Raw genomic sequence first — 25449 nt, forward strand, 5'->3', positions numbered from 1 at the left:
TTCCTGGTCCAGGGATTCAACAAGCCCCAGCAGCAACCCAAGCTGCTGCAGTGACAATGCCAGATCCCTAACCTGCTGTACAACAAGGGAACTCCCCTTCCCCCCCTTTTTTTTGTTAAAGCCCTTTTTGTATAGAATATCAAAGCGTAATATTGCAAACATTAAATGAAACCTTCCAAACCTTATCAGTTCTTTGCTCAAAAATCTAAGCAGTTCCCTATGGCTTACAGAATAATCCACTCCATATTTCTTTTTTCTTTTCTTTTTTTTTTTTTTTTTTTTTTTTTTTTGTCTTTTTGCCTTTTCTAGGGCCATACCCACGGCATATGGAAGTTCCCAGGCTAGGGGTCTAATCGGAGCTGTAGCCACTGGCCTTTGCCAGAGCCACAGCAACTTGGGATCTGAGCCATGTCTGGGACCTACACTACAGCTCATGGCAACGCCGGATCGTTAACCCACCGAGCAAGGGCAGGGATCGAACCCACAACCTCATGGTTCCTTAGTTGGATTCGTTAGCCACTGAGCCACGACGGGAACTCCCACTCCATATTTCTTAGAATACCATTCAAGGCCTCCAGTCTGTCCCTAACTCCCTATCTAGCTTCCTTTCTTCTCCCTGTCATACTTCTTATACTTTAGCTAACTTGAGCTTCTTAACCATTCTCAAATTCTGGATACTTGCTTGGCCCTGAGCCTTTGGTCAAGCTTTGCCGTGGGTCAGAAATATCCTCCTCTTCACATCTACCTGTCATAACTCCAGTTTCCCTTTTATGCTTGCTCAAATGCCACTTCCTTTATGAAATTTGCTTTAATTTTTGCTGCTGGGAGTAATTTTGTCTTCCTGTAGGTTCTTGTAGAACTTTGAATGTGTTCTGTGGCAGGTGTCAAATTCTATACTTCCATTATTTGCATATGTACTCCATCAGCTCTTAATACATATTTTCTTATGGGAAGGCTGTTTATTCCTTACCTTGTTATCTCCTACAGGCGCCATCTTTCCAACTCAATGCAACAGATGTTCAACCAATATTTGCTGAATAAATATATTAATCACATGCATTCTTTTGTAATATTGTGCTGAAGGTAGTGAAGAGTAGGTGTATTAATTGGCTGGGGCATCTGTAACAGTACCACAAACTGGGTGACTTAAAACAGCAGAAATTTATTGTTTCACGATTCTGGAGGCTAGAAGTCTGAAATCAAGATTTTGGCAGAGCCATGCTCCCTTGGAGACTGAGTAAAATCCTTCCTTGTCACTTCCTAGCTTTTGGTGGTAGCCAGAAATCCTTAGCGTTCCTTGGCTTGCAGCTGTATCAGTCTAATCTCTACTTCCATCTATCACATAGTGTTCTCATGTGTGTATGTGTGTGTGTGTGTGTGTGAATCTTTGTCTAAATTCCACCTCCTTTTAAATTGAGATATAATTGACATACAACATTGTATTAGTTTTAGGTGTGCAGCATAATGATTTAATATATATATACATTTCAAAATGGTTACTGCAATAAGTTTCTTTATTATCCATTGCCACACAGTTACAAAATTTCCCCCCTTTTTATAAGGACACCAATCATAAGGTGTTAGGACCCACTCTACTCCAGTACGACCTCAGCTTAACTAATTGTATGTTCAATGACTCTGTTTCCAAATAAGGTCACATGCACAGTTCCTGGGCATTAGGACTTCAACATAACTTTCAGGGGAACACAATTCAACCCATAACATTTGACAAATAAGAATTCTTATATAACTAAGTCCTGGGTTCTCATCTTAGTCATGTCAGACTTGCTTGAGTTACATCTCTACATCTGGGCTGATATTTTTAAATAATTTGCTTCCCAGCGAATCATGGAAAGCAAATGTGGAGAAGGCCCATGACCATTGCCCAGGGGGCATTTCAGTATTCTTATGAAGATGAACTAGGTTAGTTTCTCTCTCTCTCTCTTTTTTTTTTTTTTAGAGCTGCACCCATGGCATATGGAGGTTCCCAGGATAGGGGTTGAATTGGAGCTGTAGCCGCTGGCCTATACCACAGCCACAGCAATGCAGGATCCAAGCTGCACCTGGGACCTATACCATAGCTCATGGCAAGACTGGATCCTTAACCCACTGAGTGAGGCCAGGGTTCAAACCTTCATCCTCACGGATGCTAGTCAGATTCGTTTCTGCTGAGCCACTATGGGAACTCCTTTTTTTTTTTTTTTGACTGCCCCACAGCATATGGATTTCCCAGGCCAGGGATTAGATCTGAGCCACAGTTGTGGCCTATGCTGCAGCTGTGGCAATGCCAGATCCTTAACTCACTGTGCTGGGCTGGGGATTGAAGCTGTGTTCTAGGGCTCCAGAGATGCCGCTGATCCTGTTGCACCACAGTGGAAATTCCATAGGTTAATTTTTTAAGGGAAGCCATGGCATATTTTTAAGGAGAATATTCTATATTCTGGATGGCTTTAACAGTGAGTAAGTGTGATTTCATGGTGTCTATAGCAAGATCTCCTTATGTCTGACCTCAGCAAGCCATGGCTTCCCTCTGCCGTCCTGGGGGCAGTAAGAAGCAGGCTAGGAATAATCTTAACATAATTGAAAATTTATTGAATATCTACTATTTGCCAGGCACTTGGCTAAGTGTTTGCCATAAAATATCCCATTTAATCTAACCCTTAACACTATGTGGTAGGAAATATTATACTAATGCCAATATATACATATATATCGGCATCAGGAGAGGAGCAAGGAGGCTTCCCATCATATAATCTTAAATTGTCCTCTTGTCAGTGGCTTTTATTTTGCTTGTATGAAAGTCTTTTATTCACACATAATAACAGTCATTCCCGAGTAGTGATGGGGTAAATATTGCAATCTTCATGCCCATCTTTGCCCTTCTGAACAGGAAAAGAGTGAAAAACTAGTGCTGGAGGAAACTGCGTATGAAGAAATCGAAAGAGATTTTCAGGAGGTTCTCAATGAACTTTCAGGAGACAAAAGTTTGGAGAGATTTAGGATTGAATATGAGAAGCTTCACGCGGTCATGAAAAAGTCTTATGACAATGAAAAGCGTCTGATGGCCAAGTGCAGAGAGCTGAATGCGGAGATTGTGGTTAATTCGGCGAAGGTCGCCACTGCCCTGAAGCTCTCTCAGGACGACCAGACCACCATCGCATCCCTGAAGAAGGTCAGTGATTTGCTAGAAATGGAACTGATGGTGAGCTGCCATTAGTGCAGCCTGTACCGAAAACATCATCCTTTCATGATACTTACTGGCAGCTCCTGGCTGGTAGTAAAAGAGTTATTAAGTAAAAATTTACATGATTCATATATTCATTAAGCCCAGGGAATGATGTTCATTTTCAAAGCAAATAATTGGCTTGAGTGAGTTTCACTATGCAGAAAATAGTGTAAAATCTAACTGGCTTGGTTTCTAAGAAATACTAGGTTAGCAAAAAGAATCAGCCATATGTAAGTGTGGTATTAGGAATCTCAGTATGTCTTGTTTGATGCAAGAGAAATGGTTAAATATCTCAGGATGATAGCTTGCTAGAGATATTTTCATAGTTCTACCTTTTCTGTTTTAGAAGAGATTACCTTGAGAATTTCCATGTGGTAATTTTCAGGATCTTTCCTTTTATAGCCCCTTTGCTCTTGCCTATCATCCAGTTCCTTGCAATGGGAGAACAGGGATTCCGTCTGGGGGTGGGGGGTGGATACTGAGAGAGTGAGACTTTGTTTTATACTTTATCTTTTCATCCTCAAGTGTGTTGCATTATTTTGAAGGTAAAACACAAACATGCCTTGTAGATTGCAGGGTGCTAAGAGGCTAAGATATTTTAATTTATAATTGAAACCGTAGTGTTCAGAAATAATTTACGAAATTTTTAGATAATTCCCTTGATATCATGCAGTTAAACATACCCCAATTTAAATGAATTTCCAAGACTAGTGCAAAATGTGACTTGCCTGTTTTTTTAGGAACCACTTAAAAAGTATTGGAGTACCAGTTAACTTACTATGTTATGTTAGTTTCAGGCGTGTAGCAAAGTGAATCAGTTACACATATACATCTCTATTCCTTTTCAGAGTCTTTTCCCATATAGGTTATTACACAGTATTGAGTAGATTTCTCTATGCTATACAGTAGATCCTTGTTACTTATCTGCTTTATATATAATAGTGTGTATATGTTCATCCCAACCTCCTAATTTATCCCTCCCCTCGATGTTTCCCCAGGAACCACTTTTTTTTAGGGTAATTTTCTCTCTATTGTCATTTTTTCTCTATTGTTTCTCTCTATTGCCTCTTCTTCTCCTTGCAGAAGTACCAATATAAGAAGGCTTTCATTTATTTTATGATGAGAAAACTCCCCCACTTTTTATTGTAAATTGAAAACTGGAAATGGAAGTCATGAATTAATTACAATCTAATTGATAAAGTTGCTTTGGACAAAACTTCATATAATCTTATTTTTGTTTTAATAGCCTTCATTTGCTTTGCCAGAAATAGTACATGTGGTTGCTATGGAAAAACATATACCATAAACTGATATTTTCTTTTGAGTCACTATGTTCTGTATTTACCCAAGGATCAACCCCTCCCGTTGCCCTCCCCCCCCCCTCTTTCTCTCTCTCTCTTAATGGCATGAATGTATTAAATTAAATACTCTCTTCCACTCATTTTATTCCTCGTCAACATATAAGTAGAATGTTTTTATCCTAAGCATATCGATTCATACCTGTATAAAAGGACTCATATTCCCCTTGATGAAATTTTGCGAGAAAATTAAGTAGCAGGGCAAAACTCAAGGCTGTCGCAATGTTTACTGTCCTTCATCCTTTTACTTGAATGGCTATAATTCACTTTTAAGTGTTTATGTTAATATTTCACATTGCATTCAGAATAGTTTTGCTTTTCCTCTTTAAGCATTTAGTGAGACGTCTTGGGCTTGGGTTTTTGGAAATGGGAATTACCAAGGCTGTTGTGTACAATTGGGTGACAGTGAAGACCTCATTGCTACGGATGGCTCTAAAGTTCACACTGCCATTCAGGAGCTCACTTAGGGCCTGAGGGCAAAATATGTATTACATATGGAATCTATCAAGAGCTTCAGATTAGGACTTGAATCCAAGGCTGTTCCTTCTGTAATAAAGCTTTTTTTTTTTTCCCTCCTATAAATCATCTGCACATAGCTTTAATTTTAGATTTTGTAAACCTAGCTCAACATCTTTATTAGAAATAATCCTACTAGTTATAGTGGCCCTTGCAGTATGTGGCTATAAGCCACATTTATCTAGGCAAATCCTTTTCCAGTACCCCTCCTTAAAACTGCTCTTCAGTACTTACTAGCTCGTTTAATGCAATAAGTCTGTATATATTTAATAGTGTGTAATATGTGATCATCTTTCCTCATAAATAACTTGTATATTGTAGCTGTTTTATTATTCTCTTTGTTCAGTCTGTCTTGCATTAGAAACCTAGTTTTGTTTTCTCATTGATATCCCATGGCCCATCTAGGAAATTGAAAAAGCCTGGAAGATGGTGGATTCAGCCTATGACAAAGAGCAGAAGGCGAAGGAGACAATTCTTGCCCTGAAAGAGGAAATAGTGAACCTAACCAAACTGGTCGAGCAAGGGTCTGGACTGTCCATGGACCAGGATAGCAAGTAGGTCATAACCTTCGTGAAGTGTATTGAACATACTTTTGCAGAAGCCTCTTTCTTTAACAGACAGCCTGGGGCTTGCAGTACCATCTTAAACATTCTTTGTGAATACCAGACTCTCCTTTGTTGGGTTCTCAAGAGAGTTTTCTATTTACTGCTGTTTTTTCTTTTTCTTAATTTAATTTTATTTTGGCTGTGCCCTTGGCATGTGGAAGTTCCCTGGCCAAGGACTGAACCCATGCTGCAGCAGCAGCAGCAGCAGCAGCACGTGCCGTGGCAGTGTCAATGCCAGATCCTTAACCCACTGCGCCACCAGGGGATTCCTGTGTTTTTTTTTTCTTTTTAATATTCCCTTTCTCTATACCCAAGAATTTCTAATTTGTGGTTATTGCACACTTTTGGTTCTACAGAAGCAGTGTTATGGTTTCAAAATGAGTAAAGATCTTAAGTTTATCTCTTAGACTTTTGTGTGGAATGGAACTGGCTGATTTTCTACCCAGGTTCTCATCCTCTCCCCCCACCGCCACCCCCACCCAGTCCAGCTGCCATGATTAGTCTCGTCACCATCCTTCCTATCTCCCTAGGTTCTAGGCCCGAAAACAGAGCTGCTCTTCACTCCTGCTACCCCTTCATCCCTTAAGATTACCTTGTTGACTCAGTCTTTGAAGCATCACTCCCCTCCTCCCTGTCGCCAGCACTTCTGTTTGGTTTGAGCCCCCCTTCTCTGCTAGATTTAGCGGTAGGCTCCTAACAGTTCTCCCAGCTTTCCAGGAGACATCTCGCCTCTTTACCATCTTCCATACCAGATATGTACTTCTAAAACATGTACCTATATGCTTCTATCTCAAGCATAAACACCTTGGACAGCTACCCATTTCTAAAGGATAAAGTTCAAAGGCTTGAACAGAGCTTTCCACAGATTGGCCCCAGTCAGCCTTGCTAGAGTCACATCCAGCAACACCATGCTTACTCACACCCCCATGCCTTTGGATATGCTGTTTTCATGTGCATTTGAAAAGAATGCATATTCTGATTTTTTTGAATGTCATGTCCTGAAAGTATCAAGTCTAAATTTTCCATTGTGTCATTTAGGATCTCTGTTGCCTTATTGATTTTCTGTCCAGAGGATCTGTCCATCGATATGCTGTTTTCTATGTCAGGCATCCTTTTTTTTTTTCTCTTCTCCACTCAGTAAACAACTATGCATCTTTCAACATCCATATCAAACACCATATTAAGCGTATCACTAGCAACATCTTTGTTCCAATCTCCTCCCCAGTCTGGACTCAATGGCCAAGTTGAAGAACCATAGTGGTCCCTCTTTCTATGGAACCAACACCTACCTCAAGTACAGCACCGATCACATTGTACTGAAATTAATTGTGCTTCTCTGCCCATAAGGCTGTGAACTCCTTGAAGGAAACAATCTATTTTTACTTCCCTCTAGGGATCTATCACTGGGCAGGGCATGCAAAACCTTGCATTAATTAGTGAGTCAGGGATGAGTATACACTTCCTTAGGCATTTTTAACTGTATCCAACTGCTATCTAGGTTGCTTATGCTTTCTAGATGCATTTATCCAATGTTGATAGATAGTTCTAAATGCAGGTATTGGGGGAGGGAATAGTTAAAACACACCCAAGATGCAGTGTTCATTATAATAGACTCTATTTTCTTATTAAAGAGGTCATGCACAATCAGAGCAGCTGAGAGGGAACTGATTTGGTTAGAGGGGACTTTTATGGAAATAGGAACATGATGAGGAGGAGAACTGAAGAAACCATACAGCCCAGAACTGTATCTTCGATAGTGCGTTTAGCTGTCTTTCTTCACAGGAACCTTAGAATTCAAGGTCTCCTTTCTTTCTTTCTTCTTTTTTTTTTTGCCTTTTTCTAGGGCCGCTCCTGCAGCATATAGAGGTTCCCAGACTAGGGGTCCAATCAGAGCTGTAGCTGCCAGCCTACACCAGAGCCACAGCAACGCAGGATCTGAGCCGCATCTGTGACCTACACCACAGCTCACGGCAATGCAGGATCCTTAACCCACTGAGCAAGGCCAGGGATTGAACCCTCAACATCATGGTTCCTAGTCAGATTCGTTAACCACTGAGCCACGACGGGAACTCCAAGGTCTCCTTTCTGAAGAAGAGTTTGAATGCGGTTTTGAAGATTTTTTATTAAACAGTTATATCAAAGCTGTTGATCAGTAAATATTGTCCACTTACTGTGTTTCTAACAGTCATTGGATGACTGTCAGCTGAAGTGTCCCAAATGCAAGTTCTCTGCTTTCTCATCTCTCAAGTAGCTGCCTTGCTCTAGACAAATTCTGCTGCACAGCTCATATCAGACATAGTTTTTCTACTTTCAAAATGCTAATTCTGCAGAAAGTCATGCCAAATCATATATATTGGCTTTTGAAATGCTGAGGTAACTAGTTTACAATTCAAATCAACGAATGTTATCACATACCCTCCAAAAACTTCAAATCCACCAAGTTACATCCTACCTTTCAAAAACTGCATCGCGATGAATAATTTTCCAAATTTTGTTCCTGGGGACATTTTATCTGGTTGCGTCCCTTTGGGAGAAGCAAATCTCCATGGGTGAATGGGTAAAAAACAAACAAACAAACAAAAACTGACAATGTGTAGTGTTTGTCTACATTTATATTTCATTTTAGACTTTAGAGATGTGATATCTAATGGATATATTAAACAAATAATTTTCTAAATTGACATCTCCTTAGGGTTAATTACAAGAGTTGATAATAGCACTATCATTTTGTTGTAACAAATTCAAATACTACAGAGATGTGGAAAATGAGTAAAAATAAACATCCTCACCAACTCTCCCACCGTAAGTTCCACTTCTTAGAGATAACCAGTTGTCAATTTGGTGTCTGACTTTCTGGACTTCTATAAAAATGCCTATAGCGTGCATGCGCATGTGTATGCACACACACACAGACACACAAACACACACTAACACACAAACATGGACTGTATTGCTTAAAAATAAGAAACAGGGAGTTCCCATCGTGCCTTGGTGATTATGAATCCAACTAGTATCCATGAGGACGCAAGTTCGATCCTTGGCCTCCCTCAGTGGGTTAAGGATCCAGTGTTGCCATGAGCTGTGGTGTAGGTTGCAGATGTGGCTCAGATCTAGCATTGCTGTGGATGTGGTGTAGGCCGGCGGCTACAGCTCTGATTTGACCCCTAGCCTGGGAACTTCCATATGCCGTGAGTGTGGCCCTACAAAGACATACACACACACAAAAAAAAAAAAGAAAAGAAAAAAAAGAAAAAAAGAAACAGTGTCATACAATGTACATTATTATTGGAACTTCCTCTTTTTGAGTTAACAACTCACAATTAGCTCCCCCCATCAGGACATAAAGATTTTTCTCTTTCACACCTGAACAGTGTTACTCATTGACCTGGTCTTTCCCTTGAAAACAAGCTCAGGGGATGACAAGAAGAATCCCTGAGCGGATGGCTGTATAGTCTGACTCCCATGTTCTTCTTTTTCAGTATCCGAGATTTGCTGAAGTTCAAGGAAGAAGTGACCAAGGAGCGAGACCAGCTCTTGTCAGAAGTGGTGAAATTACGAGAGTCCTTAGCTCAGATCACTGAACAGCAGCAAGATACAGAGCGGTCCAGGGAAGAGGCAGAACAGGCCATCAGCCAGGTCTGCTCTGCCATGGAGAGCAAGAAGAAGGGACATTACTTCCAGAAGGAGCTTTAGTCCTTCCCCAGACTCCCTTCCTGCCTTGGTCCTCTCTCAGATTTACTCCCTGGTGCCCAAACAAAGCATCCATTGATTGTTCTGCTTCTTTCTTTCTTTCTTTCTTTCTTTCTTTTTTTTTTGTCTTTTTTTTAGGACCGCACTCATGGCATCTGGAGGTTCCCAGGTTAGGGGTCGAATTGGAGCTGTAGCCACTGGCCTACACCACAGACACAGTAAGGCTGTGACCTACACCACAACTCATGGCAATGCTGGGTCCTTAACCCACTGAGTGAGGCTAGGGATCGAACCTGCATCCTCATGGATGCTAGTCAGATTTATTTCCACTGAGCCACGACGGGAACTCCCTGCTTGTTTCTTTGGTTTGTTTTTGTGAGAGTAGTTTTACTGAGTTAGTCTTCTTAATAGTCTCTGAGAAAGTCACCAAAGCAGGGAACTGCTTACATTTTTGGCCCAAGAGAGTGTCCCCTGAGAAGATCAGTGTGCCCTGCATGTGGGGATGGTGAAAGCAGTTTATTTTGTATGGAAGCCATCTAGCTGAATCCTTCTGAACATTCTTCTATAAAACCAGAAGTCAAATAGATAGTATACAAGCGCAGGCTCCAGGAGAAAAATGGGCCTCCTTTGAGCATGCGATAAGAAAGGTACTTTCATAGAATTTGGCCATCCATGATAAAACCATAGTACTCTGTTTAGCAATATCAAGGACTCATGGAAACCACAATTTCGTATTTAGGGTAGCCGGCTACATTTTATTTATTTTCTGTTGATGGAGAGTTTGGTGAGTTCTTTCCATGTTTGACTTCTCTAGACTTCTTGGCTTCCATTTTTAACTGGATTTTATACCTTTCTTTGTGGATTTGTTCCCACCATCAGGGTGAAACATTTGGTGCCAAGGCTTTGAAAAACAATAGAGAATACTTTTGAAAAGTTTGAATGCTGGGCTTCAAAGATGACTCTGCCACGGGAGACATGCTACTATGAAGGGACTGCCCTGGAAATGAAATATCTGAGAGAGGGAGAAACTTGGCCGGTTGAGACCTATCCTGGCAAGGGGCTCATCTCTTTCCCTCTGTCCTTTCTGTTCCTGTAGTTCCAGCAAGAAATCCAGCAACGTCAGAATGAAGCTTCGAGGGAGACTCGGAAGAAGGAAAAACTAGAGAAAGAGCTTAAGCAGATTCAGACAGACATGGACACCAGGCAGACAGAAATCAAGGCGTTGCAGCAGTACATGCAAAAGAGCAAGGAAGAGCTTCAGAAGCTGGAGCAGCAGCTAAAGGAACAGAAGGTATGCTGGATGGGACGGCACCATGGGTCCTGGCTGAACAATGACCATGACTTTGGATTTTCTTTGGAAAGCAGCAAGCTCTCTTTACTACAGACGTTGATAACACAACATGTAGCCCTGCATTTGGTCTTTGAATGGCTCTTCTAGAGAGAATGCCCTCCATCTCCACCCTCCTATCCTGGCTCCAGCAAGTTAATTTCTTTTTACCCTTTTATTGATGTATAATACACACACAGAAAAGTGTTTAAGTCACAGATATATAGCTTGATGAAGTTTCTCCCCTTGAACACATCTTTGTCACTTATACCCAGCCTGAGAAAATGCACCCCAGAACCCCTTGTGCCCTTCCCAGTCACTCTCTTCCTCAAAGGTCAGCTCTCTTCTGAATTCTAAGCAGAGGTGAGTTTTGCCTACTTTTGTACTGTACAGAAATGAAATCATACAGGATGTACTTTTTTTTTTTTTGTCTAATGTCTTTCTCCTAATATCCTGTTTGTGAGATTCATTTATGTTGTTGCCACATAGTTATAGAACCACACTCTCCAATATGGTAGTTACTAGCCACATATGTCCATTTATATTTAAATTATTTAAAATTAAAGAAAACTAAAATTTCAGTTCCTCAGTTGCACCAACACCGTTTCAAGTACTCAGCAGCCATACAGGGCTGTATGGGACAGTGCAGATAGAGAACATTAAGTTCATTACAGATAGTTCTGTTGGACAGATCTCAGAAGACCGTTCTCTCTCATCGCTCTAAGCTTTCCAGCCTTGGATATAACATGAAATATTTAAAAAATTTTTTTTTAAATTTGTTTTTTATTGAAGTGTTTGTTGAGTTACAATGTTATATTAATTTCTGCTATACAGCAAAGTGACTCAGTTATGCACACACACACATATAAATTCTTTTTAATTTTCTTTTCTGTTATGGTCTATCACAGGATATTGAATACAGGTCTCTGTGCTGTACAATAGGGCCTCGTTGTTTACCCATTCTATATGTAATAGCTTGCAGCTGCTAACTCCAGAGTCCAAATCCATCCCTCACCCACCTCCCTCCCCTTTGGCAAGCATAAGTCTGTTCTCTATATCTGTGATTCTGTTTTTGTTTAGTAAAGTTCATTTGTGTCGTATTTTAGATACCACGTATAAGTGATATCATGTGATATTTGTCTTTTTCTTTATGACTTACTTCACTTAGTGTGATAATCTCTAGGTCCATCCATGTTGCTGCAAATGGCATTATTCATTCTTTTTTATGGCTGTGTAGTATTCCACTGTATATGTGTATCTCCATCATATATATGTATTTTCTTTGTCCATTCATCTGTTGATGGACATTTAGGTGGTTTCCATAGCTTGTGCTATGAACACAGGGGTGAATGTATCTTTTTGAATTTAATTTTGTCCAGATATAAGCCGAAGAGTGGGATTGCTGGATCATATGGTAAATCTATCTTTAGTTTTTTGGAGAACCTTCATACTGTTCTCCATAGTGGCTGCACCAATTTATATTCCCACTAACAGTGTAGGAAAGTTCCCTTACTTCTGCATCCTCGCCAGCATTTTTTTTTTTGTATTTCCATGAAAATCTGATATTCATGATACCAATACCTTATAGCATTCATAAGTTGTTAAAAATAATAAGGAATTCTTTAAAAGTATTTAAGCATATAAAAGGATGTCAACAGAAAGTGAGTGGACTTTTTTTTAATCCATCATTTATTATTTGTAGACTTTCTGATGATAGCCATTCTGACTGGTGTGAACTGGTACCTCATTGTGGTTTTGATTTGCATTTCTCTAATAATTAATGATGTTGAGCATCTTTTCATGTGCTTGTTGGCCATCTTAACAGATTTATTTTTAAGTTTCAAGGTTAGGAAACCACACTCAGTCTTTATGTTTCTTAAATATGGTACTTTTTAAAAAACATTTCCTTTGTAATAACGGTTTAAGGAAACACAAATGCTAGTCTGTCTTTTTTAATTTCTTAAAGAACAAATTCATGCCATTGAAAAAAATCACTTATTGAAAATATATTCTCTTAGGAAGTTTCCAAAGTACTTTTCAAGCCATACATCATTTTTCCACTTAAAAAATTAGATATTAGGAGTTCTCATCGTGGTGCAGCGGAAACAAATCCGACTAGGAACCATGAGGTTGTGGGTTCGATCCCTGCCCTTGCTCAGTGGGTTAAGGATCTGGCATTGCCGTGACCTGTTGTGTAGGTCGCAGATGCAGCTAGGATCTGGCGTTGCTGTGGCTCCGATGTAGGCTGGCAGCTGTAGCTCCGATTTGACCCCTAGCCTGGGAACCTCTATATGCTGCGGGTGCGGCCCTAAAAAAGGACAAAAGACAAAAAAAATTTAGATATTAGAATGCACTTATTTTTCAGTTTCTTTATTAATGTTACATAAAGCCAGAAATCAAATAGATAACGTATAATGTGCAAAATCCACTAGAAAAAACTTAGGCTTCTTTGAGCATGAAATTTGAGGGTTTTTGCTCATCATAATAAAACTATAGCACTGTCTATCAATACCCAGGACTCATGGAAAACAGTTTCATTTTAAGCAAAGCCAACTATATTTTATTTAGTTTCTACTGATAGGAAGTGGGACGGATTCTTTCTGTGTTTAACTTTTCTTGACTGGAAGTTATCTATTGGAGTAAGTGACTTTGAAACCATCTTCCCTTTTTTCCTTTATTTTATTCCTTATTTTTGATATCACTCCATCTCCCAATATTTTCTTAATGGAAATGACCTCCCAAAATATAACCCTTTGTTTTATATATTTATGTCCTTCTCAGGATAGAAAAATCTGACTGATGCCGAAGTCAGGCAGATAGAAATCATTCCATTGCTGCTCCATGGTTTTGACTTAAGATGGTTTAAGAGGAATTGTCTCCATGTTGGTGTTAGTCAATGGTTCTGTTCACGAAAAAGTTGTAGGCATATTAATGCTGGATTTGCTTCTGAAGATGTATCTTGTGAGCCCCACAGCCAAAAAAGCCTGTTTGAATCTCTAGCTCATTTGCAATGATTATAGCAATTGTTTCGTGTGCGAAGCCTGCCAAATGGCAAACAGGCATTAAAATATTTATCCACCACCTGTGAACAAGACTTCCCAAGGCTCCCAGAAAAAAAAATTATGCTCTCTGTGTTATTCATAAGAAGGCATCATTTCCCTCAGCCATTTAACATTCATCATATTTGAGTGCATTTGTGCTTTCACTGGAGAGAAAGAGCAGTTTCCGCAAAGACAAAAAAAGTGTGGTTGCCGTGCTTGTCCCAGGAGGTCTGCAGGGATGGCGGCGGGTGGGGGGGGGGGGAGGTCCTGCATGGATGTGCAGCTACTGTAATCAGATTCAAATGCCTTAACCAGCTCGTTCTGCATCTTTCAGATCCTGAATGAGAGAGCTGCAAAGGAGCTGGAGCAGTTTCAGATGAGAAATGCTAAACTTCAGCAAGAGAATGAACAGCACAGTTTGGTTTGTGAGCAGCTCTCCCAGGAAAATCAGCAGAAGGTGTTGGAGCTCAAAGTAAATACCGAGTGACATATCTGTTCCCTGCTGGGCTCTCCTTCATTCCCCATTGATAAAGGTTGGCCGATGCTGTTGGAGCCTTTGATTGGATAAACTGTATTAGACTTGGTCCATCAGAGGCAGATGTAAACAGTGATTGCTTTATGCCTGGAAGCAGACAATTTGATAACTACCATTCTTAGAACATTGCAAACCTGATTGTCGATCATGTGATTATGCAAATGCTTTCCAAAGCAAGCTTAGATGTTCATGTTCATCTCTGTAATTCAGCCTTGCAAGTGACAAGGTGCTCAGAACTAGAAACCATTTACACGTGTGAGTGTCGAAGAAGTCCAATTATATATATTTTGCTACGTGTGTGGAGAAGGTGGAATGAGGGGGTGGGGGATGGATTAGTACTATGTGATATCTGCTCTTAGGACTGTAGAATCATGATTTTCACTTCTGTCCAAAGTAAATTTCAAGTCAGCTTTTCTGTTCTTTCTGCCCTCATTAAAGAGTGCTTGCAAATTAAGTTGGGATAACAGTTTTATTCTTGGGTACATACTGTATGCCTACATGCTTAGCAGAGCAGCTTTATGTTTATCACCAATTCTGAACAATTCATAAGCCATCCTCTGGTTTTATTAGAATACGGGGCATAAAATTACTGGCCAATCAGAAAAATACATTGATTCGAGTAGTAAATCTTAACAATTTTTACATCACAGCCACTTTTGAGAATCTGATGAAAGCATGTGCATGCATTTACATGCACACAACCCCCCCCCCCCCCACACACACTTATTCGCACACCTTGTATTTGGTTTGTGTGCAGTCTTAGAGATTTACAAGGCTTTTCTGGAGTCTAACCATGGGACCTGGATTAAGAACTACTGAATTAGAACATCTTATTGTTTCAATTGAAAAGGACCATAGAGCGACTAGTTTGAATCTGGTAGGATCTGAGACCGAGGAACATTTAAGCAGTCCAGAATGATTTGACTCAAAACCATTCTTTATGAGAATGCTCCAAAGCTGAAGCAGAAATGAAGCAACTACCAAAGGCAAAATAATGTATTAGTCCCTAAGGTGAAATTAAAGTGAGAAGACTTATGCCATTACTTCTCTCCTTTGATAACACGAATGGGGCACCTTGAAAGATGGAATATTTTTGTTATCAGATCCTGAACCTATGGGATTCTGCTTCTGGCAGTGATCTGAGGATAACATATCTGGCTAAGCGCAGTCTCCTCATTGTCAAGAACTGCAGATAATTGCTACCCTTTATTTGCAGAAGAATCACGAGTTGCTTTCTCAGCCATTTCTAAGAATGGCAAATTAAAAAAAATGAATTTAATTTGAATTTAAAAATTGATAGAACTTGAAATACATAGACAAAAATCTGTGTTTTCCTTTGCTAGAATTACTGTCTTCATACCTTTTGCCATCATGTAGACTTGCCTATTAGTGTTACCTTGTCCACCTCCAACATGTACAGTCATAGACTCATATACTCTGAAGAAAGAGGACCTTCTTTCTAATGTACGTAATTGTATCACAGTGGTCATGTGGGTCCAAAAGACTCAATTAAAAAAAATTTTTTTTTGCGCTTTTTTTTAGAACTGCACCTGTGGCACATGGAAGTTCCTAGGCCAGGGGTCCAATCGGAGCTATAGCTGCCCGCCTATACCACAGCCACAGCAACGAGGGATCTGAGCCCCATCTGCTACCCACACCACAGCTCATAGCAACACCGGGTCCTTAACCCACTGAGCTAGGTCAAGGATGAGCCCATGTCCTCATGGATACTAGTCGGGTTCATTACTGCTGAGCCGCAATGGGAACTCCCAAAACTCAAAATTTTATAACATGTTAATAGCCTTGAAGAGAGATCACTTAGTGAGTCTATGAATGTTGCCAATCAATGCAGCATTTGTATACAAATTTCACACATTTATGATACATACGATACAGCATTCTTGTTTGATTCAACAGTTCAGTGAATTGAAGCCTTAAGACCTCAGTTTTAATCAGTTTTTTCATTATTTTTAGCTTATATTTTATTTCAGAGAATAGGCTTTTTCAATTTCCCTCAAAACCAAACAATGTGTGTTTTGATTTAATTTCAGAGAATGACTTTACACTGACATGGAAAGAATTTCCTTTTATTGGTCCTGTGTTTACCATCAACCAGTCACTGACCCTTAATTTACTGAGTGTCCCTGGTTAATCCTTTCTCACTAATTACAGGCCAAAGAGGAAGAAGTCCATCAGATGCGCCTTGACATTGGGAAGCTCAACAAAATCCGAGAACAAATCCATAAGAAATTGCATCAGATTGAAGATCAAAAGGGAGAAGTGGAACAGCACAAGGAAACTCTAAAAAATCAGATCTTGGGATTAGAGAGAGGTAAACCAAGAAGCATTCTGTGCTTTGTTTTATTTGTTTTTAGACTTTTCCTGGGTGACTAATGTCATTTAGCAACTGCATGCCTCCAAACAGAAACCATGCCAAATGAATGCAGTAAAACAGCATTCAAACTGGTGATTAGATCATATAGAGGGGACATCATTTTGAATACCGTGAACTTTCTTATCTTAAAAAACTCTTCAATAGGTTGTACTGAGCTGAAAGTATTGCTCAGTATTTGTCCATGGAGGAGTTAACCTCTGTATTCTTAGGTTTGGGTTCTATATGACCTTTTCTTCAGTTTTCTTTTCTTTCCTTTCTTTCTTTCTTTTTAAACTTTTTCTTTCTTTTAGAAACTGCTGCCAAGTCAACAAAGTCTCATTTATTTATTTACTTTTGCTTTCTAGGGCTGCACCTGTGGCATATGGAAATTCCCAGGCTAGGGTTTGAATCAGAGATATAGCCGCTGGCCTATGCCACAGCCACAGCAATGCCAGATCCTTAACCCACTGAACGGGGCCAGGGATGGAAGAAGTCCATCCTCATTGATCCTTAGTTGGGTTCGTTAACAGTGAGCCACAACAGGAATTCCTTCAGTCTTCTTTTCTCATAAAAGATATGGGGGAAATTAAAATGACTGTTCCCCATGAGCAGTATTTGAGATAACAGTGTACCCAGAATCAGTGAGACAAAAAATAAATGGCTTCTGACTCCTTTCCTCTATTAGTACTTGACCCTATGACAAACCCTTGTTTTACCCAACTCTCACACTGACCTGTGGATGGAAAATATAAGTGCCATGGGAGGCCATATAGCACAGAAAAATCATTAAGGATACAAACTCTGGAGTCGAATCTGCCTGGGTTCAGATTCCACCTCTGTCCCATTTAGTTGGGGGATGAAATGAGCTAATGTACAGAAAGCTCTCGGGACAGTACCTAGAACATAGTAAGTGCTTACTAAATGTCATCTATCATTTTCCAGATATATTATTATTTATAAAAGTAATAAGATTAATATTATCTAATTCTGAAAAAGAAAATAATTAAAAACAGGATATACTAGTTAAATATGGTGTGGCAGAAATAGCTCAGAGATTTGGAGACAAAAAGGTCAGGGTTTGAATTCTGGACAGAGGATCAGGGTTTGAAATCTGACTATACCATAAAATGTCAAGAACACCTCATCGACCTCAGCTGTAAATCATTGACTGAGATAACATACATAGAAGCATAAACATGTACACCGACTCCCTGAAAGTTAAGCAAAATCAAGATCTCTAGGTAAGATTAGTAGAAATATTCGTTGCATTAAGTCTTTGAGAAGTGCAGGTATTTTTCCTTCTAAGACACCAAGAGATAATCTTTTGCCAGGGTACAGTTGTAGCTGATATTGATACTTTCTCCGTTTATTTATTCATTCAGTAAATTGAGTACATACTATGTGCAGGCTGCTTATAGTCTAGCATGGAGTTTATAGTCTAATGTCTTTAATGACAGATGTGGGAAAAAAAAAATAGGGCGAGTAGAGCATGTTTTGTAACTGGCTTACGGAATTTCAAAAAACACTCTCATATTAAAATGTCTGTATTTGTGCTGGCGAGAGTTCTAAGTTTTGAAAAAAAAAATGTATCCTTTCAGCAATGAACCCAATTCTTCTTCCTTAAATCACGTTTAAAGAAGTCATCATATTCTCTTTTCTGGTTATTTTATAGATATCGTTAACATTATTATTTCCTCTTAGGGAGCACTTCCTTTTGATGTGCCCTATCAAAGAGTGGCATTGGACATAATGGTTAGGAGCACGAGTCTCCCTGTGTTATGATTTCCTACCGCAAAATCCAGGAGACAGACTGAAAAATTGCCAGAACTAGCAAGAGTTCAACAAGGTGGCAGGTTATAAAATAAATATATAGATATCAATAGCTTTCTTTCATACAAAGAATCAGTTACAATATATGATGGAAAAAACCCCTTTCACAATAGCAACCAAAGTAATAAAATACCTATGAATAAAGTTACCAAGATATTTGTAAGACCTATATATAAAAATCACTATAGAATTCTATTGAGAGGTATAAAGGAAGACTTGAAAAATGGAGAGATACACCAAGTTCTTGGATGAGAAAACTCAATATGATAAAGGTATAAATCTGTCCATATTAATCTACATATTTAATATCGCCAATAAGAATTTCAGTGAGTTATGTTGCTTAGGTCTTGAAAACTGATTCTAGAGTTCCTTCAGAAGAATGAACATGTGACAATAGCTATAAAATTCTAGAAAGGAAGAGTAAGGGAGCATTTGCCTTACCAGGTGTTTAAACGTATGATAAAGCTTCAGTAATCAAATAGTTTAGTGAGAATGCCTGAATAAACAGATCAATGGAAAAGATTGGAGGAGTTCCCGTCGTGGCGCAGTGGTTAACGAATCCGACTAGGAACCATGAGGTTGCGGGTTCCATCCCTGCCCTTGCTCAGTGGGTTTAGGATCCGGCGTTGCCGTGAGCTGTGGTGTAGGTCACAGACGCGGCTCGGATCCTGCGTTGCTGTGGCTCTGGCGTAGGCTGGCAGCTACAGCTCCGATTAGATCCCTAGCCTGGGAACCTCCGTATGCCATGGGAGCGGCCCAAAGAAATAGCAAAAAGACAAAAAAAAAAAAAAAAAAAAAAAAAAAAAAGATTGGAAAGGCCACAAAAAGACCCACAGTTATCATCTAAGATAAAGTTGTCGTTTCATACCAGTGTGCAGTATGGATTATTAAGAAAATGGTGGTATGACAGTCAACTATTTCTGGGAAAAAAAATTCAAGACCAAATATAGGAATAGTAAAGCCAGGATGGAGAGATTTAATGAAATTAAAGCAATTTTTTTTTAAAGCAGCAAAAGTCTATATATGCAGGCAAATTGACTAAAATATTGCCAGAGAGTTAGTATTCTTATTATCTTTAAGGAACTCTTACAAATCCGCAAAAAAATATAATTCATGAGAAAAATGGGCAAAGAGCCAATGTGGAGCAATTTGAAAAACAGAAATACAAATAAATGATCATTAAACATGAAAAAGTAGTCAACTTCACTACTAATCAAGTAAATGTAAATTAAATATGGACCTATTGGCTTAGAAAAATCTATCAGATTGTTAAAGATGAAAGAGACTGATAATACCAGTGGTGGTTTGGCTGTGGATTTAAATTGCCACTAATTTTTTGAGAGAAATTCAGCAGTAGGAGAGAAATATCTTTAAAAAGAAAATCACCTTTGATCCAAGACTTCATCTCCTAGAGGAACAGATGAATAGGAACTTTCACAGAATTATTGCTCATAATTGCAAACTTAAATGCATAAAATAAATAAATAAAAGAAAGCAACTTAAATGTTAAGATGGGAATTGACTAAATAAATTATGCATTTTTATACAGTGAAGTATGAAGTCATTAAAAATTCTGATGTAGATGTGCATTTATAATATAGAGAGATATTTATTTTATGTGTGTTAACTGTATGTAGTATGATTCCCTGTTGGTGTATGTGGTATATAAATATTCATATTTATAAACACATATATTTGCATAGGAAAAAGTCAGGAAAGAGACACACCAAAATCCTATGTAGATTCTGATTGATTGGATTTTTTTTCCCTTTTGTTTATTTATTTATTACTTTTTAATTTTTTTTTTTTCTTTTTAGGGCAGCACCTGTGGCATATGGAAGTTCCTGGGCTCAGGATCAAATTGGAGCTGCAGCTGCTGGCCTAGGCCATAGCCATAGCAACTTGGGATCCATGCTGCATCTGTGACTTAAGTAAGCCATAGCTTGTGGCAACGCTGGATCCTTAACCCATTGAACTATAGTGGGGACTCCCCTTTTGTTTACTTTTGTTGCCAATTTCTTCCTGTTCCCAATTTCTTCCTGTATTTCTAATTACTTTATAATAAACAATATTTAAAAAGAGCAAGGACTTTTTGGAGTCAGAGAAACCGAACTCCCAATCTCAGTCCTCTCACATCTTGGCTGTGGACCCTGGGCACATGGCTCTCTGACCCTCAGCTTCCATCTGTTTAGTGGGACTGGAAGACCTACCTTGCCAAGTTATAATGAAGATCACGTACCACTCGACGAAAAGTAGTTTCATAGCTACGGATAAATATACAAAGGCGTTTTTATGTCGTTTTGGCTTTGGCAGTTTCCTCCTTAACGTTTTCTTCGTAATAATTATTATTTTTCTCCCTGGTAATTTAGAGGTGGAGGCTTCAAAGAAACAAGCAGAACTTGATAAGAAAGCAATGGATGAGCTTCTGAGAGAAAGGGACGTATTGAATAAGGTGAGTTTGTTACAGTAGCGCTGGTAAATAAATGTCTTTGTTTAGTGCTATAATATCTGCCTATAACTGGCTGCAGGGGAAGAAAACTCTGAGGCAAACAGAAGTAGATTAGAATTAATAACAGTGCTCAATTTTCCTCTAAGCAGCTATCCACATTCCGCCATTCACTGGCTGTGACTTGAGACCACATTATCACCTGGGAGCACAAAGGGACTTTGGAGAATCATCATACAAACTAACAGGGGATTTCAGAGTGTCTTGTGGTTTCTGTTTTTATTGCTGGTGTGTTATTTGGCATCCGAAGCAGTTACTCAAAATCTCTGATTATAATATCTATAATCTGCAGTTTTGGCTAATCCAGAAAGTACAAGTGAGTGCCCATAAGATGTTAGCTTTCAGGTAGGTAGAGGATGGCTGGTTGGCTATATGAAGCACCTCTAACCCATCCTCCGTCTTTTCAGGAGGGTTGTAGGTTTTGGTTTCTGCTTTCAGCCATTATTTCTCCTAGTCTTTGAGTTCCATAAGGTCCAAAGCTGGGCAGGGACTGGGGGAGCTTGAGGCCTGGAAATCCCTGCTCAAGGCAGACCCTCATCCCCTGCTCCTCTCCTTGACCCTTCCAGAGGATTCCTTCCACTTTAAGTCACTCGTAGGAGATTAACCGCTTGCAAGGAATTAGGGTAAACGTTCCTGCTCAAGAATTTCCTTTAGGGAGGAAAAAACGATGGGCCAGGTGTGGAGTGGGGAGGTTGTTTCCACAGCAGACAGCCTCGTGGCTTTTGGCCAAGACAGCTTCATCTCCAGCTTCATACAGCCTATATTTGCTCATTCTGAATTGTTATTATTTCTTTAGGTTTCCCAGGATGGAATAAATGTTAACAACGTAGATTACCCTGTAGTTTAAAGTGGACTATTTAGGGAATTTCAGGAAATAGTAGAAGATTAGATATCTTTACATGCTGAGCACTCCTTAAGAAAGTTTTTTTAGGAGTTCCCGTCGTGGCGCAGCGGTTAACGAATCCGACTAGGAACCATGAGGTTGCGGGTTCGATCCCTGCCCCTGCTCAGTGGGTTAACGATCCGGCGTTGCCGTGAGCTGTGGTGTAGGTTGCAGACTCGGCTCGGATCCCAAGTTGCTGTGGCTCTGGCGTAGGCCAGCGGCTACAGCTCCGATTCGACCCCTAGCCTGGGAACCTCCATATGCCACGAAAGTGGCCCAAAAAAATAGCAAAAAGACAAAAAAAAAAAAAAAAAAAAGAAAGTTTTTTTAAAAAATTTTTCATAATCCTGGAAAATTTTCCTTTATTCTATAGATTTTTATCTGTAAATAATTTTATTGGATTTAGTTTTGTTTTTTTTTTTTTTTTTTTTTTTTTTTTAGCTATTTCTTGGGCTGCTCCTGCGGCATATGGAGGTTCCCAGGCTAGGGGTCGAATCGGAGCTGTAGCCACCGGCCTACGCCAGAGCCACAGCAACGCTGGATCTGAGCCGAGTCTGCAACCTACACCACAGCTCACGGCAACGCCGGATCCTAAACCCACTGAGCCAGGGCAGGGATCGAACCCGCAACCTCATGGTTCCTAGTCGGATTCGTTAACCATTGCGCCACGACAGGAACTCCGGATTTAGATTTTTAAATTTATTTTTTTAAACTCATATAACATTTATTCCATTTATATTTATATATTCTAGTAAACAACCTATAGATATCCTGCCATAATAAGACAACTAGCATATTAAGTTTATACTTATTTGTTTGATTTGACTATTTAAACTTCTTCTTTAGGGCAGGGTATACTTTTACTTTTTTCCTGGCCATTGCATCCTCAGTGCCTGGCCTAGTGCCTGCTCCTCTGAAGGTGTGCAATCAACCTTTACTGATAATACGTTCTTTCCCCACTGACTTGAAATGCCACCTTCATTCATGAATAAGTGATGTGTTTTTGATAGGCAGCAATATTAATGTATTTTGGTTCTTTCAGTGTCATGTTGAAGTGGCTTTATCTTTCACAGAGCAAACGTTTAATTCAATACTTGAAAGTAAAGTTGACCTTTTCCATTTCCTACATCGTCACCTGATCAAGATTTAAATGTCCCATTGTTTTTCTTTTTTTTTCTTTTTTTGCTTTTTAGGGCCGCACTGGCGGCACATGGAGTTTCCCAGGCTGGGGTCTGATCGGAGCTATAGCTGCCGGCCTACACTGCAGCCACTGCAGCCCAGGATCCAAGCTGTGTCTATGACCCACATCACAGCTCACAGCAACACTGGATCCTTAACCCACTGAGCGAGGCCAGGGATTGCAACCTCATGGTTCCTAGTCAGATTCATTTCTGCTGTGCCACAACGGGAGCTCCATAAATGTCCCATTTTTTTTTTTTAACCTATTTATATTCCAGTGGTTTTCAGACCTGACTGCATGTCCGTATTGGTTAGAGATTTGAGAAGGGATTATCAGGTGCCTTACAGAACCCAAGGATACGGCTGGGCCCTAGAAACAATAGGAACCTGGCCTAACATTCTTGGGATACACAGAAAGCCCTCTCTCCCTCCACCACACTGCTTCCAGCGGAGGTGTTGCTTCATTTCTTTCTTGCAGTGAGGATTGCCTCTGTTTCCCAGACCATATGGCAGAAAAAAAGCTACCACCAACAGCTCCCGAGTTGACATCTTCTACAGAGTTACAAAAGTCCCTGGGTCCATCCAGCTGTGGCTGGAGAAGCAGGCTCTCCAGCGTGAGCATGACTGCCCTGGCTTCTTGGGCAGCCAACCCAAGGCATTTCCATTGCAGCATCAGAGATCACCAGGGCAGCTTTAAAAAAAAAATGTTGGAACCTGGGTTCTATCTCAGGGCCACTGAATCAGAATCGCTGGAATTGGGACATGGGCATCTGTGTTTTTGAAAAAACTGGATTAATTCTTTTTGAATGTGGTAAAATACACATAAAAGAAAACTTAGCATTAGTGACATTAATACATTCACAATGCTGTGCAAACATCATGACTATTTAGTTTCAGAATATTTTCATGGCCTGCAAAGGAACCTGTGTACCTGTTAGGCAGTCACTTCCCACTTCCCCTCCTCCACCCTTGGCAAATACTGATCTGCTTATGTTTCTGTGGATTTGACCATTCTGGATATTTCATCCCTTTTTATGGCAGATTAACATTCCACTATGTAGATATAGAACATTTTATTTATTCATTCATCAGCTGATGGACATTTGGGTTATTGTTACCTTTTGGCTTGTGTGAATAGTGCTACTACTATGAACGTTTATGTACAAGCTTTTCATTTGAACACTTATTTTCAATTCTTTTGAGTAGATACCAGGAGTGGTTTTGTTGGATCATATGTTAATTTTAGGTATTTTTTTTTAGGGCCATACATATGGCACATGGAAGTTTCCAGGCTAGGGGTTGAATTGGAGCTACAGCTGCTGACCTATGCCACAGCCACAGCAATGCCAGATCTGATCTGTATCTGTGACCTACAGCACAGCTCATGGCAATGCTGGATCCTTGACCCACTGAGTGAGGCCAGGGATCGAACCGGTGTCCTCATGGTTATTAGTTGGGTTCATTACCACTGCACCACAACAGGAACTCTGGTATCTGTATTTTTAATAAGCTGGTTTTACTTTATTTTGTAGTCAAATCCTGTGTTATATGATTAGGTTCAGATGTTCTACTTTTATAAGAAGAAGGCTAGAGCTGGGATGGAAGGTGACTTTGGCATCAGCCAGCCCTGAATTCAAATCACAGCCCTGTCACTGCCTTATTGAATGAACTTGTAGGCAAGTAGCTTAACTTCTCATTCTCTGTTTCCTACTCCTAATATGGGAACAATATAGTGCCCACTCCTTTTTTTTTGGATGCACCTGCAACATGCGAAGTTCTGGGGCCAAGGATCGAACCTGCGCCACAACAGTGACGATGTCGGATCCTTAGCCCACTGAACCACCAGGGATGTTGTCTCTTAGTGCATTTGTATGTCCGTTTATAGTGCGCTGTGCCAACTGACATAAAAAGCTCTTAATAAGCTGTGGAAAATATGATTATTTTTATTCATCTTCCAAATAATGCACCTAATTATTTTAGGATTAAGGCAGGGAGTAAATTTAATAAAAATTCCCAAACATTTTGAGTAATAGGGCTGCTCTGTTGCTTTTGTTTTTAGAATATGCTTAAGGCGGTCAACGCGACCCAGAAACAGATAGACCTGGTAAAACTCCATGAACAAGCCAAGAGGAACTTGGAAGAAGAAATCCAGAACTATAGAGAGGAGGCTCAGAAGCAAAGAAAGATCATCTTTCAACTGGAAAAGGAGCGAGATCGGTACATCAATGAAGCCAGTGACCTTACTCAAAAGGTAAGCCACTCCTCTATGGTGTGGGTCGAGCATCAGCACCTTTTTTTCTGATTGTTACATTTCTGATCATTACACATTGTTGCAAAGATGAGTTATTCCAATTTCAGCTTGTGATTCACATGCAGATT

At 39.8% G+C, this 25449-nt stretch overlaps 1 protein-coding gene across 5 annotated transcripts in view; it reads left to right on the forward strand.

Moving 5' to 3' along the window:
- Positions 1 to 25449, forward strand: part of CFAP58 (cilia and flagella associated protein 58) — a 135004-nt gene that overhangs the window by 20166 nt on the left and 89389 nt on the right. For all 5 annotated transcript variants that reach the window (XM_084995354.1, XM_084995352.1, XM_084995353.1 and 2 more), the window contains 8 exons: positions 2891 to 3172; positions 5506 to 5654; positions 9185 to 9341; positions 10492 to 10686; positions 14098 to 14235; positions 16471 to 16630; positions 20872 to 20954; positions 25130 to 25321. In XM_084995354.1, coding sequence (XP_084851480.1) covers positions 3029 to 3172; positions 5506 to 5654; positions 9185 to 9341; positions 10492 to 10686; positions 14098 to 14235; positions 16471 to 16630; positions 20872 to 20954; positions 25130 to 25321 — 1218 coding nt within the window. In that variant the 5' untranslated portion in view covers positions 2891 to 3028. The remainder of the gene's footprint in view (positions 1 to 2890; positions 3173 to 5505; positions 5655 to 9184; positions 9342 to 10491; positions 10687 to 14097; positions 14236 to 16470; positions 16631 to 20871; positions 20955 to 25129; positions 25322 to 25449) is intronic.

This window comes from Sus scrofa, chromosome 14, assembly GCF_054392235.1.
Source record: "Sus scrofa isolate SSC_HxYL_T2T_F1_AM1 chromosome 14, Sscrofa_HxYL_maternal_Yorkshire_Landrace_v2.0, whole genome shotgun sequence".
Lineage (NCBI taxonomy): Eukaryota > Metazoa > Chordata > Mammalia > Artiodactyla > Suidae > Sus > Sus scrofa.